Here is a 24,502-nt window from a genome sequence, read left to right as displayed (position 1 = left end):
TTTTTATCATCATGAGCTTTTTGGGGTTTGATTTGATTCATGGGTAGAAATGTCTTTGTACGGTCGCATTAATAATCGCTTGATAATTTATTTATTTTTTGGTATAGGCAGAGCCAGAAATGATATTATTGTAGATGGATTTTGATATTCCGTACAAATATTGGTACTCTTGATAATACTCCGTATTGCACAAAACTTTTTTTAAGATAAAAAATTTTAAGACACGTATCATGATCGAGGTTTGAGTTTAAGTTTTGTAAAGTCGTGCGGAACATAAAATATTTATTATAAATCATATTTATATTCGACACTATTTTTCATTTTTCGAAAAAAAAAATACAAACAACAATAAATGATAACAAAACAGCATAATTAGCGGAGTAAATTAAGATAACATTAGGAGCGGACAAGATGAAAAAGACGAGGTTAATAGCATTAGGAGCTAAAGTTCAAGAAGAAATTAAAGATAATGAAAATGTATGGATTGTTTAGTTGTTTAGTTGTTTCGCACCAAGAAAAAAATATTAAAGTAATGCTTCATATATTTTTATTTTTTGTGTGTGTTGCAAGTGAGGAAAATTTGGACCTCCACTTAGTTTCACCCAAGCTTCATCCATTCCACCAAATAAAAAGACAAAGTTAAACTACAAAGAAAGAACAAAATAGAAACTACGGATTGAAACTCAAATGCATACAAGGAAACAAAACCAACTCCTCAATCCACGGCCTTGCAGACACAACTCCTCCCATTTTACTTTCAAACAGCTACAACAGGTACTTGACGCAATAGTCCCACGCCACTAAGGTCCTCCAATGTTCTAACACCCGTTGGGGCCGCCTCCATGATCACGAGCTTAGGTGAGAGCCCAACACCATAATTAGCCAACCAATTTGTTGCCCGATTAGCCTCTCTATAACAGTGTTGAACCTCTAACTTCCACCCTTGATTTCGAACCATTTCCTCACAACAACGAATAATGTGGTAATATAGAGAACTATGACATAAGTCTCCTAGCAAACAATTCACCACCACCATGGAGTCAACTTCTGACACCACTTTCTTGTACCTTTTGTTCCATACTAATGTTAATCCCCTTAACACCGCGAGCAGCTCAGCCTTGGTACTGGTAGTAATTCCACAATTAGCTGAAAACAGTCCTAGAGTTTCTCCATGGTCACCCCTGATCAAGCCACATGCCCCAAATAGTCTCGGGTTTCCTTTCGACGCACCATCAGTATTAATCTTAACCCACCCGTTAGGAGGGTATTGCCAAGCTACCCACCTGTCCTGCCGACTATTGCTACTCCAAGCCACATTCTGCTCTCTATCCATTGCCTGCAAAATTAATTTTCTAGTTTAATTATTTTAGATTTTTTTTAAAAAAAAATTTTTTTATTAATTAATTAAAATAATTAAAATGGGATTAACGGTTGATTATGATATGATTAGTGACTAATTGGTCGGAATATGGGATAAGGTAGAAATTGACAACAATAACTAAACATCTAATTACTGTAACACCATCGTGGCAACAAAGACAGAGCTCCGGAGAGATTGAAGCAACAACAAAGCAACAAAACAAAAACTTACATCACCATCGGCGAGCAGGGAGACAGAGAAGGGAGGCGACACGCTCCACCAAAACAATGCACAACAGCACAATCAATCGGGGGAAGAGGGACAAAAGCAATTGAAGGAAATAATGCCCTTGGTCCAAGTTTGCATTAAATGTATTTATGCTAAGTCTAATCAATGTGGTTCAGTATTAATTAAAAAAAGTTAATTATTCTGTGAGATCAATTGATCTGAATGCCTAGCTATAGGCCGCTTTAGTTCAAGTGGAATTAATAAAATGCCACAACTTACTCTTGACTGAACCCGTAGGATCACACAAATAGTATGTGAACGGATCAAGTATTTAGGTGAATATTGAAGGAAATAATTCCCTTGGTCCAAGTATGCATTTAATGGTAAGTCTAATAAATGCGGTTCAGTATTAATTATACAAGTTAATAATTCAGTGAGATCAAGTGAACTGTATGCCTAGCTAGAGGTCGCTTCACACTAGTACAAAAGTGACCTTATGAAACACATAATGGTAACACTTTTAAAGTTGCAAATTTATTCAATGTATACGTAACACTTTAGTAACACTTTCATATTAGGTAACACTTGTTTGTAACACTTGATATTAGGTAACACTAATTTGTAACACTTTGATGTAAGGTAACTCTTGTTTATAACACTTTAAAATTTTGAGTTTTAACTTAAGCGCTAATCCTCAAATTTACCAATTCATTGAAAAAGCCAAAATGCCGCCAAGGGAAAAAAATTAGAATTTGAGCCAAAAACAACGTCAAACCGCCGACAATAAGAAAACAAAAAAATATTGAAAAAGTCAATCTTTTCTCTTCCCAGCAATGATAGTTTTAGGTTTAAACCGGTTCCATATTGCGTAATTTGATCAGAAAATCAGTCATCCTGTCGATCGTGATCTTGGATTTCACCGAATTCTACTTCCAATTTCAAGTATTTTCTGATTTGTGGTGTATGTTTTTAATTTTTTTTGGCTATTTAATCATTATTTTTCAAGAATTTATGAATGATTACAATCTATGTTATAGCGTTTATTTTTCTGATTGGATTCTAATGGTTATTGGCTTTGTGTTTGATGTAGTGTTAATTTTTTTTTTGATTTCTTGGTTCGGTATTTCGAGTTGTGTTTGTTGATTCTGAATTTTCTTGTGTGTTATTGGTTTTTTGTGGTGATAAATTTTTTGGTATTTCGAGTTTGCATTGAGTGGTGGATATTGAATGCTTTCCCAAATAAAAATTTTAATCTTGCTTGGCCTCGGCATCACGAAGCACGGCACTTATGGTTTCGACAGTGCATTGAAGCAATTTTAGTTTTTCTCATGGTTAATTGGTTTTGATCTTCATTTTTGGTTGATTTCGTCCCCTACTTTATGGTTTGTTGATTGAATTCGGTGATTGAATCCCTGCATTTAGGTTTTGCTGAATTACTGATTGAATTCGGTGATTTTGTGTTTACTTTTTGAAATTTAGCTTCAATTTTAGGGGTTTTGCTAGTTTGATTTCGGTGAGTGACATGGGTTTTTGATTGGTTGCATAATTGGAGCCCTAGGAAATTGATCAATTGCTTAATTTGATCTAGTTAGGAAATTGTTTACTTGATTTATTCTTGTTGCTCTTGTTCTGTTGTTGAGGTCTCAATTACTCAAAGATCTCAATAAATGTGTTTTTTTGGGCTAAGTAAAATAAATTATTTTATCAAACGAGCAAGCCCTCGAGGCACGACAAGCCAGGTCTAGGCACAAGTCCAATCTCTAGCGCCAGGTCTAGTGCCCATCATGGCCTACGAGCCTTGGCTTGCGCAGCAAGGCAACGTGCAGCAAGGCAATACGCGCGCCAAGGCAGCAACGAGCATAGGCAGCGTGGCTGCTTGGCACCAAGGCTACTTGCGCGACAAGTATCTTGGGCCACAAGCTATCCATTTTCCTTATCCTACTTGATTTAGAACTTTATGATAATCATAATACCTAAGTATTTGGGTATTCCTAAAAGACTAAGAATTTTAGATTGACTTAAATCCTAATTCTAATGGTTTTAGTATATCTAATTCTAGTAGGATATGAATACTTTATTCCCCTAAAAATATGTGATCTATGATCATAAATTTATACACATCACAACTTGAATTCAATAAATTTAGTATTATTGCCTATCACTTATAGTGAGTTCATGAGGGCATAAAAACCTTAGATTATATCCTAGTTGGTTGAACTTAAGGCGGATCCGAATGTGTTGTGGACTATCTACGGAGGGGTGACATTTCGAGCTCTGTACTTGTTCTTGTTTAGTTCGGGAGCAGGTAGGGAAGGCACGCATCACATAGTATGTATACTAAATTATGCTAGTTGATTACGTGGAAATTAATTTGGATTCTGGATTTATGGTTTTTCCGCATGAATTAAATTGTTCATAGCCTAACAGAAATAACAACAACAACCAACGAATAAGGAAACGATTAGATCACCAACAACCGAGGTGGGTACTGAAGAGGCTGAGGCGACGGGGAATAAAAAGCAGGTCTTCGACCCTGACACTAGCTAGAGGAGAGAGGAAATTAGTGGGGAAGATGAATTGGGGTTTGGGGTTTCTAATTTCCAATTGGATTAGGATAGAAAGTTTGAGTTAAATTCAATAATCGATTGATCTGGCTTTGAAGATATTTTTTGATAAACTGGTTTGGAGGCAAAAAAATTCATAATGAATGTATATGAGTATATCTAGTTCTAATTACATGAACTATAAAATTCTTACTCTCTCATTTAAAAGTTTCCTATGTGCGGGCACAAACTAGCATTCTCTTTGTACTACTCTAATTGTGGCATTTCGTAACAATTGTTAAAATCAAGTGTAGAATGTAGATAAACGTTATTTTTTATTATGGATATTATGCAAATTGTATCACTTTGTACCGTCTATTTTTAGGTTGTAAGGTGCTTATGTGTGTGTGCATTATGAAAGTGGTATTGTACTATACATTTTCATGTTTATGTAAAACTAATAATTGGGGTGGCATACTTTGCATAGTATGAACGCAGTAATTGGTACTCCATATGTAATTTAATTAACTTGCTCTATTCACAAATAAACAATTGTGTAGATGTACAATTGTTTTTTGATTCTGAATTATCGTTGTGAATTTTCCAAATTTATTTCTTTTTAGTTTCAAAAGTGAAATCAGTTGGCCTTGATCAAATAATAGGATGGAGCGATTAGCGATTGATGTACTTATTTATAGTTAGTTGATGGTTAAAGAGAAAGTAAAGTACATTCAAGGAAGAAGTAGTTGTTAGTTTCCTTGTTTCAGGTAAAGGGCGGATGGTTGAAATGTGTCTCTTCCACCAAATAGTATATGAATTTTGTAGGTGTTGTATATGATCTAAAGTACTCTAATTAAAATTAAAGGTGAACATAGCCCCTGTATATGTATGTATGTTTTATAACGAGCTACTCTGTAATACGTATGATAATATACGGCAAATTGAGAATAGTTTTAGGGATAAATTAAATTGAGAGGGAAAACCTTACTTTTGTACACTAAATAATGCTTAATATATTCTTGAATCTAATAACATGATGAATTTTCCACTATCAAATAAATTATTACACTATAATAGTTTATTTTATACATTTCAAAAGAAATATTACTACCTAAGAAAATCGCGCGCTCATTAAACACTAGTATCCCTCGAAAAAATGGATGTCATGTAATAAATAGTTTTTTTTCTTGTTAAGAGTGGGATATTGCATGGTGATATTCATCGTATTATTCATGAGGTGTCACTCATTAAATTATTTTTCAAGACTTGATAAAGTTGTCTTTACTTTTTAGATTGTAAAAGAACAAAAAATTAGAATATTACATGCAATTGTACATAAATGATTAATTTATTGTTGAAAAAAAGTGTGTCGGTGCGTGATAAAAATGAACATGATTTTAAAATAAAACACCACATTACAAGCTACATACGTATGTATGTATATATATATATATATATATATATATATATATATATATATATATATATATATATATATATATATATATATATATATATATATATATATATATATATATATATATATATATATATATATATATATATATATATATATATATATATATAAATTTACGATGTAAGTAACAATGTAATTGGGGTATCTCACATTCTCTAAATTAATAGTTAACTTCTAGGATTCAGTCATACATTACAAAAAAATTGGTCAAATTAGTGGTATCCTATATTTATCGATCTCACAAAACTAAACAAGTTTAATTAGAAAATTATATTCTAAATATATCTCCTAAAAATAAGGTATGATAAAGTAGGTCATGTCCACCAATAATTTAGCAACCTCTAGTTTTTATATCTCAATCTTCAACGTAAGAGATTGAGATCAAAGTTGTTCAATTGAGAAACAATTGTTAAATAATTTCTTCTGTTTTCCTCCATTCGGAGATAATATTATTATATCTTGCGAGGAGGAAGATTGAAGAATATCAAATAAAAATGGTGTTTACTGGAACCCTCGACAAATGCAAGGCATGTGAAAAAACTGTGTATGTGGTTGATATGGTGTCAGCTGACGGAATTCCTTATCATAAGACTTGTTTCAAATGCAGCCATTGCAATGGAAAACTTATGGTAATTATGTGTTTTTATCAAATGATAAATATTTTTGTGTTTAATTTATTTTATTTTTTTCCGATTTAAGCAAGGGTGAAATAGGTATCACTATTTTGAAGTTATCTTAGGCGCTCCCTTATATAATAGAGATTAATTAAGTTATCATTATCCACTACGTAGATGGGAAGGTTTTCATCTTTGGACGGAGTACTATATTGCATGCCACATTTTGAGCAACACTTCAAGAAAAATGGAAGTTATTCCAGTAACAAATCGCAAACATGTAAATTTTCTATCACATGCCTTATATATGCACTTGTCGAGAGTAGTTTTCTTCTAAGATTTATGCCCATGTGCTCACAACCTAACACTTTATTTTGTTGTGCATGTAACAGATGCAAAACCCGAATTGGTAAATGTCTAATACCTTCTCTCTTTTTTAATGAATTCTTTCTAATATTTTTTTTAAAAATTTATAATTATAATATAACTCGTGATTTACATCATAAATGTTTGTTTGTAAATACTTAGAGTAAGAGTGCTAGCAAACTCTCATCAATATTTTCGGGAACCCAAGACAAATGCGCTACTTGTAAAAAAACTGCATACCCTCTTGAGAAGGTAGTATGGTCGTTTTTTTTAATACTTAATTAATTTAGTATTTAATTACAATACATGTTTATTGGTTCTTATTTTCTCAATGACTTTATATTATAGATAGTTGTAGAGGGAGAAAATTATCACAAGTCATGCTTTAGGTGTGCAAAAGGAGGTTGCTTCCTCTCTGCATCAAACTATGCTGCTCTGGATGGATATTTGTATTGCAAACCTCACTTTGCTCAACTGTTCAAGGAAAAGGGATCGTATAATCACCTAACAAAATCAATTACAGTGAAGAGAAATGATTTTTCTCCTCCGTCTCTTGTAGAAGATATGAAGGACGCAACTCCAGAACTTGAAGCGGCAGCACAAGATGAAGAGAGCGAATCATTACAAAACTAGTGATACGTTATAGTATATATCAAATGCGACTTTTGTCCACCTTGAAATTTCACCTTCGTTATTGGTCATGTGTGGATCATGTTACACACAAGGTTATGGTTTAATCTTGCATTAGATGCTCATTTTTTACAATTTTTTATACGAGTTTAAAAGGCAAAAAATAGTGTGCTTTATTTTCTGTATGACACTATAGAGATATGATGAAGGTAAGATGTGAGGTTGAATAACAACTTTTATACTTGAGGACGTGAAACAACATTTGATGAAAATGAATGACATCGAGGTGCATTTGTGAGTCTATGACCATATTTAGATTTGGAATGAGAATGTAATTTTTTGTAAGTTGTATAAATATAATGAACAATATGGTTCTACTTTATGTGAACGAACATGATTTTATTTTTTTATGCCTTCTTCAAAATCATGTTTATACCAAGTATTCAACTGTACCTCTTTATAAATTTAATTTGTACGTAAAAATGTATACAATGACATGGATATGAATGTATATATAACTTAGTAATGCTAATGCTCTGTATAGGGAAATGCAAGTATATACTCTGTATGAAATAGAATAATCCAATTATTTCTTTTGGAGGGGGGATTCAATTATCTTACGAGTGTACCAAGTATTTCATTACACAATCATATTATATATCATCAGATATATTTACACTATTATATATATATATATATATATATATATATATATATATATATATATATATATATATATATATATATATATATATATATATATATATATATATATATATATATATATATATATATATATATATATATATATATATATATATATATATATATATATATATATATAGTATGCTAAAGTTGAGTTTTTGGAGGCAATTTCCCCTCCGACCTTAACAATTAACTAGACATAATCAATGTATTAGAATTATAAGTGTGAATCTTATTGAAAATGTTTATTTAACAAAAAATGTTTAGTGTCTTGAAATCATGTAATTTAAATGGAGAAGTGTCAAAATTTCTTCATAGATTCATATCTTAAAAATTTTAAAATAAAATTTTCATTTATACTCGTATATGAAATGGCTCGAGAACTACCTATTCGTTTATAGAATGAAAGAAGTCCAATATTCCTTAACACATGTGTTGCTCATAATATTGTTTTTAAATTACTCTTTAGTTTGTAATTACGTTAATGAAATTAATCTTATGACATCCAATATTCTAGAATATTGAACTATTCTATTAAAAGCTATTCTATTAAAAGATATCCAATTAACTTAATGCAAGGTAAATACTCAACCCATGTACAACTATAATTTTTTTTCCAGTTGAATCATTTGACATTTTTTTGTATTTAGTTGTCAATTTTTAACCGAACATTTATTCGTTACACATATCCCCTCATGATTGAACTCTCCTTTCACTTATTGATTGATTGTATAAGAGAAATCCGTCAATTATCGCAATCTCATAAATGATTCAGCCGTCAATCATTATAAAAGTCCAATAACATTCATAATAATAACTCTAAAATATGCTCTTAATTATAAAAGTCCTCCCTATCATTTGAAAGAAATTGGGGGCACGCAAAAGTTTAATGGGCCTGGAAATATTACATTTATATTCATGGGGCAGAATCAAGGGGGGATTGGCGGGGGTAGTGGCTGTTCATGGGTGGTTAATCGTCCCGAAACTTGATTCGGTTCGGTAACTAAAAATTTTGGTTCGGCATTTTCATGAACAGTAACCGTACCGTTTAAATCAGTTACTATTTAAACGGTTAACCACGGTTTCGGTACGGTTATCCGGTTAACCATAAATTGCTATTCAATTATTATTTTTGTTTTGGATCGCATTTATCGTGTTATTTTTTTGTACAAAAAGTAACATTTTTAAATAGATGATCAAGTCAATCAAAAATAAGTTTAAACAATGTCTAAAATTACACAAGTTCATCAAGTTCAAATTAAATTAAGAAGTCACGTACTCATTGTTTCAAGAATGGACTAATGGGCTAGGAGCCTAAGAAGTAAGTACACTAACTGGGCTAGCAGCTTACAAACAAACATTTCTTTTACTAAAATACTTTACCTTTAATTTTGTTATTTTGTCACCTCCAACTAAATTAAATATTTTATTTAAAAAATAAATTTCGGTTCGTTTTGCCAAAATTTGTAACAGTAATCGACTCGTTTAACCGTTAATTTTTCCAATTCGGTTACCGTAACCGTTTGTGTTATTTTTTCGGTTCGGTTTACCGCCCGTTTAGTCCGGTTTTTCCGATTTTCGGTACGGTTTTTTATGAACACCCCTAGTCATGCCCCCCCTTGATTCTGATTATCAATTATATCTCGATTCTATAAGGGAACACATGAGGTTAATTTTATTATTACACTTTTGGTGTCCCCCCTATAGAAAAGTCCATTATATCCTTGGTAATTGAAAAAAAAAATTATTTATATAAAAAAAATAAACCAACAATCAATCCAACAAAGAAGAGTCAAACATAAGACCACAAATTAGGGACCCCACTTACGCATAAATTTTATGTTTTGTCAACAAAATCTGTCAAATCAATCTCCCAATTATCTCACGCAACAAATCTTCTACAACAAGAACGCCAACAAGGAAAGAATTCTAATTTTCTCCCTTATTTTCTCCACAAAGTCGGTCAAAAATACAAGACAAAAACGAATAATATTACAAATTATTACAATTGTCAAAATTAATCAAATTGACATATTATACTCTGTAACGCCTAAAATCAAAAGGCATTAAATTTCTTAACAAAACGCCTAAAATCAAGGAGTAGTAAAGGCCTTCATTATTTCACAACTTAATTCAATTTCAAAATGCCTAAAATCAAAGAGCAGTAAAGGGCCTCCATAATTTCACAACTTAATTCAATTACAAAACGCCTAAATTAAAGAGCTATAAAACTCAATCATTTCCCACAAGCAATTAACGAATTGGACAAACCTAATACAAGAAGAACTCAGTGAATATCTTGGAATAATCGCCATGGCCGAGGGAGATCCAACGACTACTCTTCAGCAATCTACTTCAACAACAAAAAAGAGAAGAATCAATGATAATCCAACACAACTTACACCTTCATCAGAAGATAATATCACTCTTCTTAGCTTGAACAACTGCAAAATCATTTCGATTTGAAGAAATACTCCGTAGTTAAAAGAATTGAGATGATTCTAGAGATTTCTAGCGACGATCAGCTCAGATGAGCGGTGGTACACGGAGCGGAGTGAGAAAATGGGAGTGAAGCGGTCGTCAAGTCAGAGAGGAGAGGAGAGAACAGTGACCGAAAAAGGATGGGAAATTTGGAGAAGGTGGAGGAGTTGAAGAGAGAGAAAATGCGACCGAGAGTGAACTAGAGACATCATCGAGAAACAAAATAGGAGGAATGCCTTTGATTCTCCGTATTTGACGGAGTATTAAAAGAATTCTCAAGTTTTCTAGGTGCCACACTAAATAAGTGACGTAGTTTTCTAGGTGCCAACAAGATTTGAATTTTGATATACAGGTGAACCAGAAAACATCATCTACACTTTTAAAAATAAAATTTTGGTAATGGTGATTTGGGACACATTAATTAAACATACTTCTCATAAAAAAGTGAATAAGGTAATATTATAATAATATTTAATTTAAAAAATTACAATAATATTAATAGATTGATATGTGTAGTTTTAGAGTTATAATAATGGACGCAAATAAATATCACGGTATTTTAGAGTTATATATAAGACTAGTTTGCATATAAAAGACAATATTAATTATCTTATAGCCTAGTTGGTTTTGCAACTTGACTACAAAGTCTCAGCGTCCATAGCTCCGTGTGCGAATCCTAGCACACCCGCTCAATTGATTTTTATTATCCTTTTCCTTTTTAGTATTATTTTAGTGTCATCAAGTAGCTCGTCAAGTGATAGTCTTTTAGCAACAAAGATTATACATTAGTTTTTGGGTACATAACATCATACGTAGTACAACTTAATTTCATATATAGGTATACGGGGTAAAAATTCATAAAATCTTTTTACTTTCTCTAATTTAATAATTCTTAGCTAAAAGTTAGGCAAAATTGTCAAAAAGTACCTTTTTTTTGCCTCAGTTTGTGAGCTAGTACCTTATATTTTCAGTACATTGAATTAAAAACTTGTTTTAAAAATGGTACCTTGTTGCAACATTCCGGCCAAAATCACAATTTTCCGCCCATTGATTCTGGTTGTTGCCACAATTTTAGAGGGTAATCATCGCGTGTTCACACGCGCTCATCATCTTACCAAATTCAAAGTAGTTCCAGCTGCTTTCCCTCCTAATTAAATGAGTGTAGATCTAAAATTCTTGTCTAAGTGTTGCCGAAAAATTGTGATTTTGGCCGGAATGTTGCAACAAGGTACCATTTTTAAAACAAATTTTTAATTCAAGGTACTATTTGACAAAACTGAAAATATAAGGTACTAACTCACAAAGTGAGGCAAAAAGAAGTTACTTTTTGACAATTTTGCCTAAAATTTATAAATATGTTATACAAAGTAGTAGTACTTAAATTTACAATATTTTAAGTTTTTAATGCTACTTCGGTGTTTTCCTATTTGCTTTTACTTTTATTCGCTTTTTCAATTATTTTAATCATTTTATAATATACGATGCACTTTGTGTCCGGAACAAAAACTTAAACTTCATCTGTCACTACCAAAAAGGTAAAAAATTTCACATCCTTGATTTATAACTTTATATACACGGAGTAGTACGTAATTACGTATTGACTATTGAGCAGAACTTGAGAGAATATGAATGAACATTACGGAGTACTTTAGCTTTGGAAATATCCTGTGCAATCAAATGTATGATTAGACAAAGATAACACATCTAGTGTCTTGCCTAGTTTCCCCCAAGTAAAATTTCTGGTTTCGCCACTGATTATATTACCAACATTAGACCATATCATAGAATGAAATCCACACCCAAACAACTCGTACATTGTTAGCCCAAATTACATTAACACTTCTCTATTTATACTTGTTAATGTTGGTTGTTTTCGATTCTCCAGCGTACTAAAATCTCCACCATTCTTTGCCACAATAGTACGAACATACTAAATTTTGTTTCTTACTCTACCAACCGTATTATATCCTAACAACTTCTTAAAAATTCATTAAAAAAAACACTCTAACATCCTTCAAATAACTTATCAAGTTATTGCAAGTCCTTCTCAATGTTCTCATACAAGATTTTCACAGAACAAAAGGTCTTGCGCGCACAAGGTGTACAATAAATTTATTGTACACCAAGACAACTTTTATGCAGTTTTTCGTAACTTTAACCTATTTTTCTGTAACTTTTATATTATAAAATTAAAAAGTTGATAGATAAACATTTTAAAGGGTTAAATGATTAATTTATACATTATTAGTGATTTTGAAGAAATAATTTTTTATTCAAATAAAAAATTTATCATTAAAAAATAGATAACTTTTACATATATAAATGTAACTTTAAAGCATTTTAAGTCAACTTTTACTTCGGTGTACAATATTTATTGTACACCCATTGTAAATACAGAGTAAGAATTTGTGTTCACAGAATCATAGTTGTAAAAATTAGATTGAGCCAAAAGATCTTTCATTGCTAAGGGTGCAAATCGCAAGGCGCCACGTCTCCAAATTGGCGGATAAACACTCCCTCCCTTCTCTAGCCGTTCCTTTTCTTCCCCTTCAACTTTCTGGGCTAACAATTTTCAAATGTTCTGCTTCTGCAACATCATCATCATCAACCTCTAATTTCCTTCATTCATGGCGAAACTTTCTCTATCCTCTGCGCCATCGCCAGCGCTATCTCGCCCTTTTCTTCCTCCTCTTCTACCCTTTACTAGAGCTACTAGAAGGGTTTCCTTCACTCTCACTAACCCTAAGAAATTCTCAGTTTTTGCCTCTGAAAATGACCCTACTGATGATAATAAGCTCACTCAATGGGACCTTATGGAGCTCAAATTTGGGCAAATGTTAGGAGAAGACCCTAAACTTACCGTAGCTAAGGTCAATTCTCAACCTTTTTCTGCTATTTTGTATTTTGCTCAATTATTGTGTTTTGCTTCATTTTTGCAATAATTTATGTGTTGTAAAGAACCATGAATTTGTTATAGTACTTAATTTGTTGTCTGGTTTGATTGATATATTCAATAAGAGTAAAATTGTATTTATTTATGTTTTCTGCTGATTTTAATTACTTGTTTTGTTGTTTATGTGGTGATTAATTAGATAATGGGGAGGAAGGTGAACCCGGATGCATCTTATATTGAAATTGAGAAGAACTTTCATAAAAACAAGGGGAAAATAGTGGAAGTAAAGGAGGTTCCATTTGATGTACCTGAGAAGCTGGGGTCGAAAAAAGTGGCAAACGGGTTGAATTTGGTGAAACCGGTACCTAAGAAAGGGATTATTGTAGGGGGGGGTGAGGATAAATCAAAATTGCCTGAGATTAAGAGGCCGACTAAGTCAATTAGAAATGAGACGAGTAGTGCTAGTAAGTCTAATGTACCAAATGTTATATTACGAAAACCGAGTGTATATAATGAGAAAGATGATGAAATGTATAATTCTTTGAGGTTGAAGATTAAGCCTAATTTGACATTATCGATGAGGACGGAACCAGTGAAGGAGAAGTTTAGTGGGATGACGTTGTTAAAGAAGCCTAACTTGAGTGAGGCAAATGAGGAAGGTGATATAAATGAAAATAGTTCTACGGATGGATCAATATATGGTGGCATGACGAACAAACCAGGAAACAGCTTTGAGTCTAACATGGATAATGAAGGACAAAGCTTTCCAAACTTTGGCGAAGTTACGTTGTTGGAGAAACCCCATTCCATGGAGCCCCAGAGTATTGAAGGGATTTGGATCAATTCTATGTCTAATGAAATGGGGGATTATACAGTAGGATTTTCAGATTCTGAAGGTGAATTGGTTTCAAAGCAAGATGGACTAGGAGAGATCCCCCCAACAGGTACAATATGCATTTTCTTTGATTTTGCGTTTGATTCAGTGCTGGCGGTATTGCAAAGGACTAGTTGTTAATGCTGTTTAGTGTATGTATTCAAGGAAGGGAGCACCTTGAGCAGACAGATGCCGGGTTTTCAGGGAATCAAAATGAGACGAGTGAATCCTCAAGTGTAAGAGAAACTGCTTCTGAGTTCTCTGTTAAGTCTTCTCTCCTTGGTAAACCCAAAAGGTATAACATACCGGTTTATGTATTACTTCCACATATTTCATAACCTTGGCTAGTTTATATGCTAATAGGGTTTTATATTATAGATTAGACCAATCTGTAAAAGAAATGTCATCGTACCCAGTTCGAGAGCGAACGGTTTATGTACATCCTGAAAGTTTTGGTGGCGAAGGCATCCAAGAGGAACTGGCTCAGTCACAGCCTCTGGAGGTTGAATCTCTTATGCTCAACCGGTTGCAACTGACCATGATTTATGGTGGGGCAGATTCTGAATCCTTTATGCTCTTGTAGGCAACTGAAGAGACTGCATGGACACAAGTGGAACAACTTTTTGATCTTGGAGATAGGGTGGAAGTGGAATTGATTAGCTGTAGCATAAGAGGATTTGTGGTATGGATTTGAGAGAAGCTTGCAATATTAATTCTTCTTTGTTTTCCTTATTTGTTTACATTACAGTTTTTTCATTGCAGGTATCTTTTGGGTCGTTGATAGGATTTTTGCCATACCGTAATCTGGCAGCAAAGTGGAAGTTCTTAGCTTTTGAGTCATGGTTGAGAAGAAATGGTTTAGATCCATCCAAGTACAGGCAACATTTAGGCATTATAGGAAATGATGAGGTTCCTAACAAGAGCAGTTCTTTTGAGCCATCACCAGTTCCAGATGATAGTCAAAAAGAAAAACTTGAACTTTCAGCTGATATGGAACTGGAAGATCTTTTGAAAATATACGACGAAGAGAAGATTCGGTATCTATCGTCATATATTGGTCAGGTTTGATCAAATTACCATTCTCTCAGTACTAAGTTATACATACGCTTAGATTCCAAGGACTACTTGTATTTATTATGTATTGCATCTTTGCAGCATATCAGAGTGAACATCTTGTTGGCTGATAGGAAGTCCAGGAAGCTTATATTTTCTATGAGGCCAAAAGAAAAGGAAGAAACTGTTGAGAAAAAAAGAAGCCTCATGGTAGTGAGCTTTTCCATCTTTCCTGTATTTGCATTTGATTCTTTCTTTTTGTTAATGCAACATCAAGTTCTTTACAACCGGTCTTATGTTTATGTTAGTAAACCTGCCTTTTGACATAATTACCATAGCTATTAGTTCAAACTGTGATTAGGGAAGTTTCAGTTGGTCACAACGAATATGGGCTTTTCTATGTTAGGAGTGGTGTATATGCAAGTTAATTCTATGATTTCTGATTTCCGATTTCCTATCAGTTGAGAGACGATATACGGTTTCATTTAATAAATCTTACCAGTTACTATCTCAGCTGTTCAACCTAGTGCATGTGTGTGTGTGTGTGTGTGTGTGTATATATATATATAATTTCCGTTTGATTGGTTCTCTCTCCATATGTTGTAGATGGGTTTTCTAGTGCATATTTTTGGATCTTGAATTTGACGAGTCTTTTATCTGGAGAGTCTTTATCTACTCAAATTACTTGCTGGATCTGGTTATAGATTACCATATTACAGACAAACAATGTATTTGCTGTGCGTGTGCGTGTGATGAAAGGGTTTCCTGAAGTAAGGTAAGACTCGTAAGAGAATCATGAAGCATACTAACCAAGAACACCCAGCTGTTGCAGAGACGAGAGAATCACAAGATTAACTCTAAGTATGAAGTGGTTGACTAGTTAATACGGAGTATACACTTATACTCCTAAAGTAATCAAGTTAAGTGAAAACTGTTTAGGAATATTCTTTGAAGGTTTGTCTTCATGTAACCTAGAATACAAGTATACAACACAGGTTTCACGCTATTGGTTGTCTGTATAATGCTAGTAAAGGGATCAGCTTGAGCCATTAAAGATGGGCTGCATTGGAGAATTAGTAAGATAACAACCCTTAAAACAATTTAAGGTCCCACATGTAATTGAGAATCCTATGATTACTATCCTTGCTTTTCTTAGGTAGTCCCCGAACAGGACGAATGGATTAACTATGTTGCTTACAATTAGTATGAACAACTCAGAGATAGAGTCTTTCAGACTCTGCAGGACAAGAAATCAATTGTGTGCTAGGTTTCATCTATAATTCTATACTCTGAAGTTTAACATGCTTTGACAGTATTACTATGTCGGGTGACCTCCCAGAATCCTCATCCTATGCCTTTGTTGGGAGCAGGTAACATATTGATGGCATGGTAGGGAAGTGTGCTGAATAACTTACAAACTATGTAATGCATGACTATGTTGATGACCCTGCTTAGGCGTCATGTGGCATATTGCTGTCATTTTGTGTCTGATAACTTGATTACTGTTACTTCATTAATACTACTTTCATCCTGTGTTCAACGTTTATTTTCTCAGTGAATCTCTTGGGAAAATAATCTCTTCCTGTTTGAGGTGGATTGCATACATCTTCTCTCCATGAAAATAAGCACTCTAATTTTTTTTTTTTTAGTGAGGATATTAGGTTCTCTTAATACATTAATGAACAGTCATAGATATCTATGTACAGGAAGTTTGTTGCCAATAAAGATGTCTTGAACAGATGATCCTAGAAAAAGGCTATAAGCTTTATACATATTTCAATTACAGCTTTTAAAAAAATTTAAGCCAATGATTAATCACAGTCGACTTTCAATTTATTTATTTTGAACTTCAGTGAAAGTATTATTGTACATTTTGACTGTAGGCAAAACTTAGCCTTGGAGATGTTGTGAAATGCTGCATAAAGAAGATAACTTATTTTGGTATCTTTGTTGAGGTAAGGAATTGGGTTAAATTATGTTTTTTGTCCCCCCCACCCCTTCATTTCTAAGTTCAAGATTGATCTTCTGAGGAATAATTAAGTCAGTAATCTGGTAAATAAAATATTATAGGTTGAAGGAGTACCAGCTTTAATACACCAGACAGAAGTAACATGGGATGGCACACTAGACCCTGCATCATACCTTAAAATTGGTCAGGTAAGGAGGCTTGTTTGTGTGATGAAAAATGCATTGTAAGTAAGAGGCATCCTCATGTGATAAATAGCTGTTGGTTTTTAGATATTCATGCTTCCCAACAGCAGATTTTGTACAAACTTCAATAGCCACTATTCTAGCTCTTTGCATATCTAGTAGCCTTCAACTTCTGGCTTCCTGTTCAAACTTCAACCAGGAATGAATTGTCTTTATTATACTGGAGCATGTTATTTAGATAAAAATCTAAGTCAAAGTACGATGCTACTTTGCTTTCAGATTGTGGAGGCTAAAGTTCATCAGCTGGATTTTCAACTCGAGCGCATTTTCTTGTCCCTAAAGGAGATAACTGTAAGCATGCTCTCTTCTTGGTGCTCTGTTTTAGCCTTTTAAATTTAGGCTAATTAAATTTTTCGTGGAAGTGGCGATAAGTTCTTGTATTTTCTTGTGGCAGCCGGATCCACTGAATGAGGCATTAGAATGCATTGTTGGGGGCAACGGCTGCATTGGGGGAGAAAATGATTTACAAACAGACTCAGAGGTTCGTTTTGTAATGTTTGACATTATTATGCCACATTGTGGTGCCATCTTACGAATGGAGAATTTTTGAGTGTGCATCTCTATTTCTTAGCATCTCGGATGTCCTTATCCAAAAGTAGAAATATGCGTCTTTTTTTTTTGACGGGAATAATATGCTTTATTATCTTGTTTTAAACTTTGTTATTGGACTAATCCTGTAATATAATTCTAAAGAGGTCAGTGTCTTAATGTGTTATCTTTTATGCCACATTTTGGTGCTAACTGCCATTTAAGAATTGATAATTTTTGTGTGGATGCAATTATCTCTATTCCTTAGTCTCGGATGTCCATACTCAAAAGTAGAAATACGCCTTTTAAGATTGGGTACTGGTCTTAAACTTTCGTATGGACTTGTCCTGTAGTATAATTCTATATAATTCTAAACAGTGTTTATATTGTTTCGTCTAGGCCTTAATCGTCGTTAACACTTTGTATAGAGTAGACAACTAGACATGCATAAAAGCCTGAAGTCATTTGAGAAATTTGGAAATTTTCTAACCTTGGTTGTTTTAATTTCTTTAGTAACCGTTACCTGATGAAGTAAATTTTTCCGTCAAAGTTACTCCATGAAATAAAAATTCTTTGAAATAAAATTGCAAGCACTCGCTGGATCAAGGTGGAAGTAATATGCTTATTTTCTGGCAAAATGGTGATGCTATTTGAATGAGTTGTGTTAAATACTTGAATTATTAGTTTAGCTATTTGTTAACAACTTAGTACGGTTGAAAGTTGAAACTCACATTATTTTCTTGATCTTTTTTTAATCAGTGGCCTGAGGTTGAATCACTTGTAAAAGAACTTCAAGTAATTGATGGAGTTCAGGCTGTTACCAAGGGCCGTTTTTTCTTGAGCCCTGGTTTGGCGCCAACATTTCAGGTGAGCTATATTAGAGCATCTTTAATGGTTAGCTAATATCATTGTAGCTTGGTATGCCACATCAATTTTTCAAGCAACAACATTTTCTAGCAACAACATGCTCCAATGGTTAGCAAGTAGCTTGAATTTTGTTTTAACTTCTTTTTTTAATTTTTTTTATTCTATTCTTACGTTTACGTTCCTAATAATTAGGGAAAAAAAAGTTACTTTTTTTCCAAGCTAATTAGCTTGGTAGAGCTAATTTGCTTTGTCTAGCTAATTTAACAAAATTGCTCCAATGGTTAAGCTACTTGCTTGAAAGTTTTGGAAATTGCAAGCAAGTCCCTAAATGCAACCATTGGAGTTGCTCTTAGGTGTCAAAGTTTCTCTTTATATGATTATATTCCAATGGTCTCTTAGAATGGGCTCTCAGAGCAAAGGTCCTAGAGCCATATGCTGATTGTACCTTGATAACTGTGTTAGGGCTGATAGTTTACCAAACAGATTGCTGATATTTTTTCCCCTTGATTCTTGTTCACTACTTCATTGCATCCTTACTAAGTTGGAAAATCAAATGTTTCAATGAATAGTTTCCTTTTTGTGGGTTTACCGTTCATAGAAGTATTAGTCTTTTGCACTCTTTCACAAGAAGCACACACTCCAATGCTTGTGCTCTTGAAATCTTTAGTTTTGGGGACATCTTTTATCAAGTCCTTCAGAATAACGGGACACTTTAATCAAAGTCTACAGTTTTATCTGCTGTGAGTATAGTTTTGTTATTCACCGTTCTTGTGTTCTAATATCTAAATGTACGTGCTTTACAGGTTTATATGGCGTCTATGTTTGAGAATGAGTACAAACTACTTGCTCGATCTGGAAATAAAGTACAAGAGGTAATATACGATTTTGTTGCTATATACTGCTAGAGATGGCCAACATGGCGGGTTGGGCGGGTCGGGAGCGGGTTCGGTGGGTCAGGAATGGCTGGTCTTGGGTTGGGTTAGGAAAATTGGACATAATACGGGCTGTATCATGGATTACGTCGGTCGGGGGTGAGTTGGGTTGTGCGGGCCGTGTTAGTCTAGAATATTATTTGAGCATCAAAAATAACAAAAATAATCAATTTTTATATTATGTGAGCCTAAACGTACACACATAGAACAAATACCATAGCATCAACCTCCCTAACCGAGTAACTATTTATTCCTCTTCCCGTGATCCTCCCCGTTTCAACAAAAAGTTCCAAATCTGCTAGAGTACCTGGTATACAAAGGTTGTTTAAGACACATTATCAGATACATCAAGAACCTACGCCCAATCTCTTTCCTCCCCTTCAACTAATCCTTAAGATCCAAGTTCTTCAAAACCACTCGGATGGGTTCCGGCAAGCCACAATCTCTGGTACAGATGCAGAGGCGAGCGATGCGACTGCTACAATTGCAATCAGCAAACTCTCGCAATTAGATGGTGGTTAATTGTATAAATTAACCACTATCCAATTGTCAATCTGGTCAACTGAGTTATGATTTTTTTGGATAAATTTTGGATCATTACTTGGATATCTGCATATAGACACATTTGAGCTAGAGTAGCATCATTCCATAGTTGATTCTGAAGTTGTCAAATTACGCTGATTTTTTCTTGGAATTGGGTGACATTAGGATGGAGATTCATCTACCGGACTTCCTTTGTCCCAAATCTCAATGTGCATGTGTAAGAAAAAAATCTATTAATTAAATGTTATTATTTTGAGTGAACTAGAGATGTTGAATGTCAGTTTCATCTTCCTAGGATTATCTTGGCACTGAAAACATACTATGTCTTTTTCATTTTAAGTCATTGTAAAAGTTTCTATGATTAATACGAATATCTGATTTGTGATTATTGAGTATTCTTTGCTTATGGTTTAGCCAACTTGTTTAACACTGTCTTATCTCTTTGATCTCGGTAGTTGATGGTTCAAGCGTCGCTGGATAAGGAAGAGATGAAATCAACAATTCTCAATTGTACAAACAAAGTTGAGCTATAGTTTTCCTTTTTAACTCCCAATTTGTACATTCTCTCTTTCCACAAATAGCCAAATAGTCCATGATTTCATCTTTCCCCTTCTATAGTTTGGGGTTAACTTTTCTTTTTCTTTTTTTGTTTATTATTTGTAATATTTAACTAGCTCTTATCAGGTTGTACAATTTTGTATGTATAATTAGCAGTTCCGTTACAGATTACATATAGTTGCAATTAACAAAGAACACAAATGATCATATGATAGAGAACCAAGTGGTTATGATAATGCTTTGCTTGTATTATGATTTACAAATGAATGCCCTGGTTGCCTATTTATAGGCCACCTTCCCTAGTTCAACAATACGAAATGCCTATATTTTTCTAGAATGTTCCCAACTTCAAGGAACTCCCTATATACAAGGAGACTTCTAGAAAGTACCTATTGCATATACAAGAGAGTTCTTGACTCCCCTTATCTAGAACATTCAAGCTCCATCCATCCTAAAATGCTCTAATTTTTAGCATCCTAGAAGCTTACGGACCAAAACGGACGGGCCTGCTGCAAATCGATCCCTTATAGGCCTTATCCATCCCGACCATCATCTCATTGGGCCAAATCTGATGGGACCCCAAAGTTACAACCCAAACGGATATTCTTTGGAGTTCCGAACACCCATTATTATGTTACTGTTAAGTGGGTTAGTAATTTATGCCTTATCGCAAATCTTGGCCATACTACCCCATGCATCTGAAAACAACATTGCTTATTCTGTCTTCAATAACTATAGTGCCTTTGAACGTAAATATTTTTTTCATTACGCCCTCTAATAATACGTAGTAGTTGGTAGGTGTGAGCAAAATAGGTGTATAGTCGATCTCAGGTCTTGGATATTATTTCCTTAAAACTTTAACAACTAAGCTAATTTACGTCTATTTTATGATAATACTATTAGATGATTTTACATGTGAAGTAATCCGTAGTATATAGGAATAGGACTGTCAATTTAACAAAAAGCAAAAATGAATCCACGAGAAAAATGAGAAAAATTATCTAATACGGAGTAGATGGTAAAACGGCCTAGTAGTAGAAAGCCGGTGCATAGTAGTGGGCCTCAAGAAGCATGGTACGGACATGGTTCTTAATTTCTTATGCTTGCATATCAGGTTTTGCTATCAATTATTACGGAGTAATTATTAATGTTATTATTGCAAAATTAAATTTTGGCAACAAAAAATGTTGGTTTTCTGATAATGTCAATTTCCAACACAACTCAAATTCAAAATTGAGTGAATGGTTAAATGGTTTCTGGCAAAATTCCACCTGCAGATAACCTGCCATACATACTGCATTTGATTGGAAAAAATGTGCCCTTTTCCCATTGTTAATTCCAGCTAGCATTAATAATTTGATCAAAGAGGGAAACAAGATCATGGCTTATATGCCCCCATGCACAGTAGTCACTACTCACTACTTACTACTTAGTGATCACTCATCACTATATCACCATTATTATTAGGCAAATTTGCCAAAAAGGATATTTTATAACTCAAATTTTGCGAGAAAGGACCTTATATAATTTTTTTTTGTGAAAACACACCTTAAAGTAATATTTTTTGCGAGAAAGGACCTAAGGGAAGTTTCCGGCATTAACTGAGCTTTTCCGGCCATTAACTTGCACGTGAGCAGCACATGTGCCTTACGTTGGCTAAAGACACTGATTTTCCCGACTCTTGAATTTTCAAACTTGATTTTATTTTGGTTTTTTTTTCAACTTTAGGTTTTAAAGCTTAGAATTTTGGAGGAAAATTGGGTGTGCTTAGCAAAATAAAGCCACACGTGCTTCTCACGTGCAAGTCAATGGCCGGAAAAGCTCAGTCAATGCCAGAAATTTCCTTTTGGTTGTCTTTCGCAAAAAAAAATTACATTAATGTGTGATTTCACAAAAAGAAAATTATATTAAGGTGTTATTTCGCAAAAAAAATTATATTAAGGTGGTAGTATTTCACAAAAAAAATTATATAAGGTCCTTTCTCGCAAAATTTGAGTTATAAAAGGTCCTTTTTAACAAATTTACCTTATAATTATACAATTTTTTTTTTTTTTTTTGCGTTAATGAGGCACAAGGTTAATATAAATTACAAATGGGGATTCAAATTTGAAACTTTCGTACATAGACCCCCAGTACCATTATTAGTAAGATTGTCCCATTGCATTTTTTGGGTCAAACTTTAAAAAAATTGACTATGAATTCCCATTATCTTATAATAGTCGGGCGGAATCTTGTTAGATTCGTTTCAATATATTTTTGGCGTATCAATTCTTTTACTCCGTAAAAAGTCAAATATGACAATCTTTTAGGGATTGAGGGAGTACTGTCTTTGTCCCAGCCTGTCGTATATATACTTTATGATGGAGTATTTCGTTGTAATTGGGTTAACTAACCTGTGATAAATGTTGTTTAGTCGGATCACTTCTTGTTACCCATTAAAAAAAATGTTGAAGGTTAGGTATGATTAGCACACTAGTAACCTGACTCGTTATTTGTCACACTCGTCAATATTAACGTATATACTTGATCGAAACCTACATGTTAATATGTATTTCCTCCGTTATTTTTTTGAATGTACATACTCCGTATAATGTTTTCCGATGTGATATGTTAATTATTAATATCTTTTATTATTAACAGGTAATAAAAAATAGGAAAAGTTGATATTATAAATCTATACAATGAGATCATTATAAAAAGAACTCACATGATTATATTTTTTGTTAAGAATAAATAACAATTGATAGCAAAAGTAGATTATATAAATAGTGTCAAAATTCAAACCAGGTCACATACAAAAATGGAGGAAGTAATATATAAGGAGTACTAGACTTTAACTAGGTTGTTGATAAAATAAAAGTACTTTGTATTTTTTTTCTAAGCTATGTTGTTAGAGGCAGGTCAATGACATTGCTCAATCAGGTCAATACAATAATAATATACATATACGCAGTATCATTTTCTATTAATTCATGAAAATAAAGTAGGTGTTATAGCTCCGCCTATTTCGCATGTATTAATTTCTATATATCTCGTATTTTCGATCGTATTACCCACTATAATCCCGCTGTCTCCGACATATTTTAGAGGCGGGTCAATCACTTTACTCAACCGGGATTTCACTTTTTATACATATACAATACGAAGTATTTTAATGAACGCGTAATGCATACCATATATCGAAATTAATCAAAGCAAACGTTATGAATTTCATGTCTCAAAATCTAGAAGATATAGATACATAAGGTTGGCCTACAAGAATAATTAGGGAGATACTCCATGATTTGGTTGGAATAGAATTGAATTGGGGTACATAGTGTAGTACTTTTAGAAGGCAGGATTGGAATTGAAGAAGTGAAGAACAATCACAAGATATATGTGAATATTGTAAATACTTGATTTCATATGACAGGCAAGATGCATGACATAGTTCATATGATATCAAATCAAAGGAATTATATAATGTGGGCCCCAAATAATTAAGGATATATATGTAGATAGATGAAAAATCAAAGTCCCTCCATATGATCGAGTATTATTATCAGTCCGTAATATCGTTGTCGGTAGGTTAACTGAAAAAGAGTCCTACAAATTATGGGAACCTACCCTACGTACACAGTACACTTGCTGCTTGCTCCC

The 24,502-nt window shown here is 33.5% G+C and overlaps 2 protein-coding genes across 3 annotated transcripts; both read left to right on the top strand.

The window, feature by feature from the left end:
- Positions 1-5,989: 5,989 nt before the first annotated feature.
- LOC110777804 (LIM domain-containing protein WLIM2b-like) lies at positions 5,990-7,606 on the top strand. Its single transcript, XM_021982397.2, has 5 exons — positions 5,990-6,237; positions 6,400-6,502; positions 6,615-6,631; positions 6,751-6,840; positions 6,937-7,606. Exons 1-5 carry the CDS (start codon positions 6,103-6,105, stop codon positions 7,219-7,221), a joined length of 630 nt encoding a protein of 209 aa, XP_021838089.1. The 5' UTR covers positions 5,990-6,102; the 3' UTR covers positions 7,222-7,606.
- A 5,262-nt stretch (positions 7,607-12,868) lies between these two features.
- On the top strand, positions 12,869-21,115 carry LOC110778386 (uncharacterized). Of its 2 annotated transcripts, XM_056833979.1 has the most exons (15): positions 12,890-13,274; positions 13,497-14,241; positions 14,337-14,466; positions 14,550-14,673; positions 14,755-14,853; positions 14,934-15,233; positions 15,327-15,434; positions 17,108-17,179; positions 17,295-17,381; positions 17,655-17,726; positions 17,830-17,916; positions 18,723-18,830; positions 19,634-19,702; positions 20,471-20,522; positions 20,761-21,115. In XM_056833979.1, exons 1-15 carry the CDS (start codon positions 13,032-13,034, stop codon positions 20,784-20,786), a joined length of 2,322 nt encoding a protein of 773 aa, XP_056689957.1. In that variant the 5' UTR covers positions 12,890-13,031; the 3' UTR covers positions 20,787-21,115. The 2 variants fall into 2 exon arrangements, with proteins under 2 accessions (XP_021838638.1, XP_056689957.1); XM_021982946.2 differs by lacking the exon at positions 20,471-20,522 and having other exon boundaries at positions 12,869-13,274.
- The last annotated feature ends 3,387 nt before the right edge of the window (positions 21,116-24,502 follow it).

Source organism: Spinacia oleracea, chromosome 6, assembly GCF_020520425.1.
Source record: "Spinacia oleracea cultivar Varoflay chromosome 6, BTI_SOV_V1, whole genome shotgun sequence".
Taxonomy (NCBI): domain Eukaryota; kingdom Viridiplantae; phylum Streptophyta; class Magnoliopsida; order Caryophyllales; family Amaranthaceae; genus Spinacia; species Spinacia oleracea.
This window is presented reverse-complemented; position numbering and strand designations above follow the sequence as displayed.

Coding starts and splice junctions, on each gene's coding strand:
- LOC110777804 (XM_021982397.2), top strand. CDS start 6,103: ATGGTGTTTACTGGAACCCTCGACAAATGCAAGGCATGTGAAAAAACT. Junction 6,238..6,399: donor ATTGCAATGGAAAACTTATG/GTAATTATGTGT, acceptor TCCACTACGTAG/ATGGGAAGGTTTTCATCTTT. Junction 6,841..6,936: donor CTGCATACCCTCTTGAGAAG/GTAGTATGGTCG, acceptor TTTATATTATAG/ATAGTTGTAGAGGGAGAAAA.
- LOC110778386 (XM_021982946.2), top strand. CDS start 13,032: ATGGCGAAACTTTCTCTATCCTCTGCGCCATCGCCAGCGCTATCTCGC. Junction 15,435..17,107: donor AGAAAAAAAGAAGCCTCATG/GTAGTGAGCTTT, acceptor TTTTGACTGTAG/GCAAAACTTAGCCTTGGAGA. Junction 17,382..17,654: donor CATACCTTAAAATTGGTCAG/GTAAGGAGGCTT, acceptor CTTTGCTTTCAG/ATTGTGGAGGCTAAAGTTCA.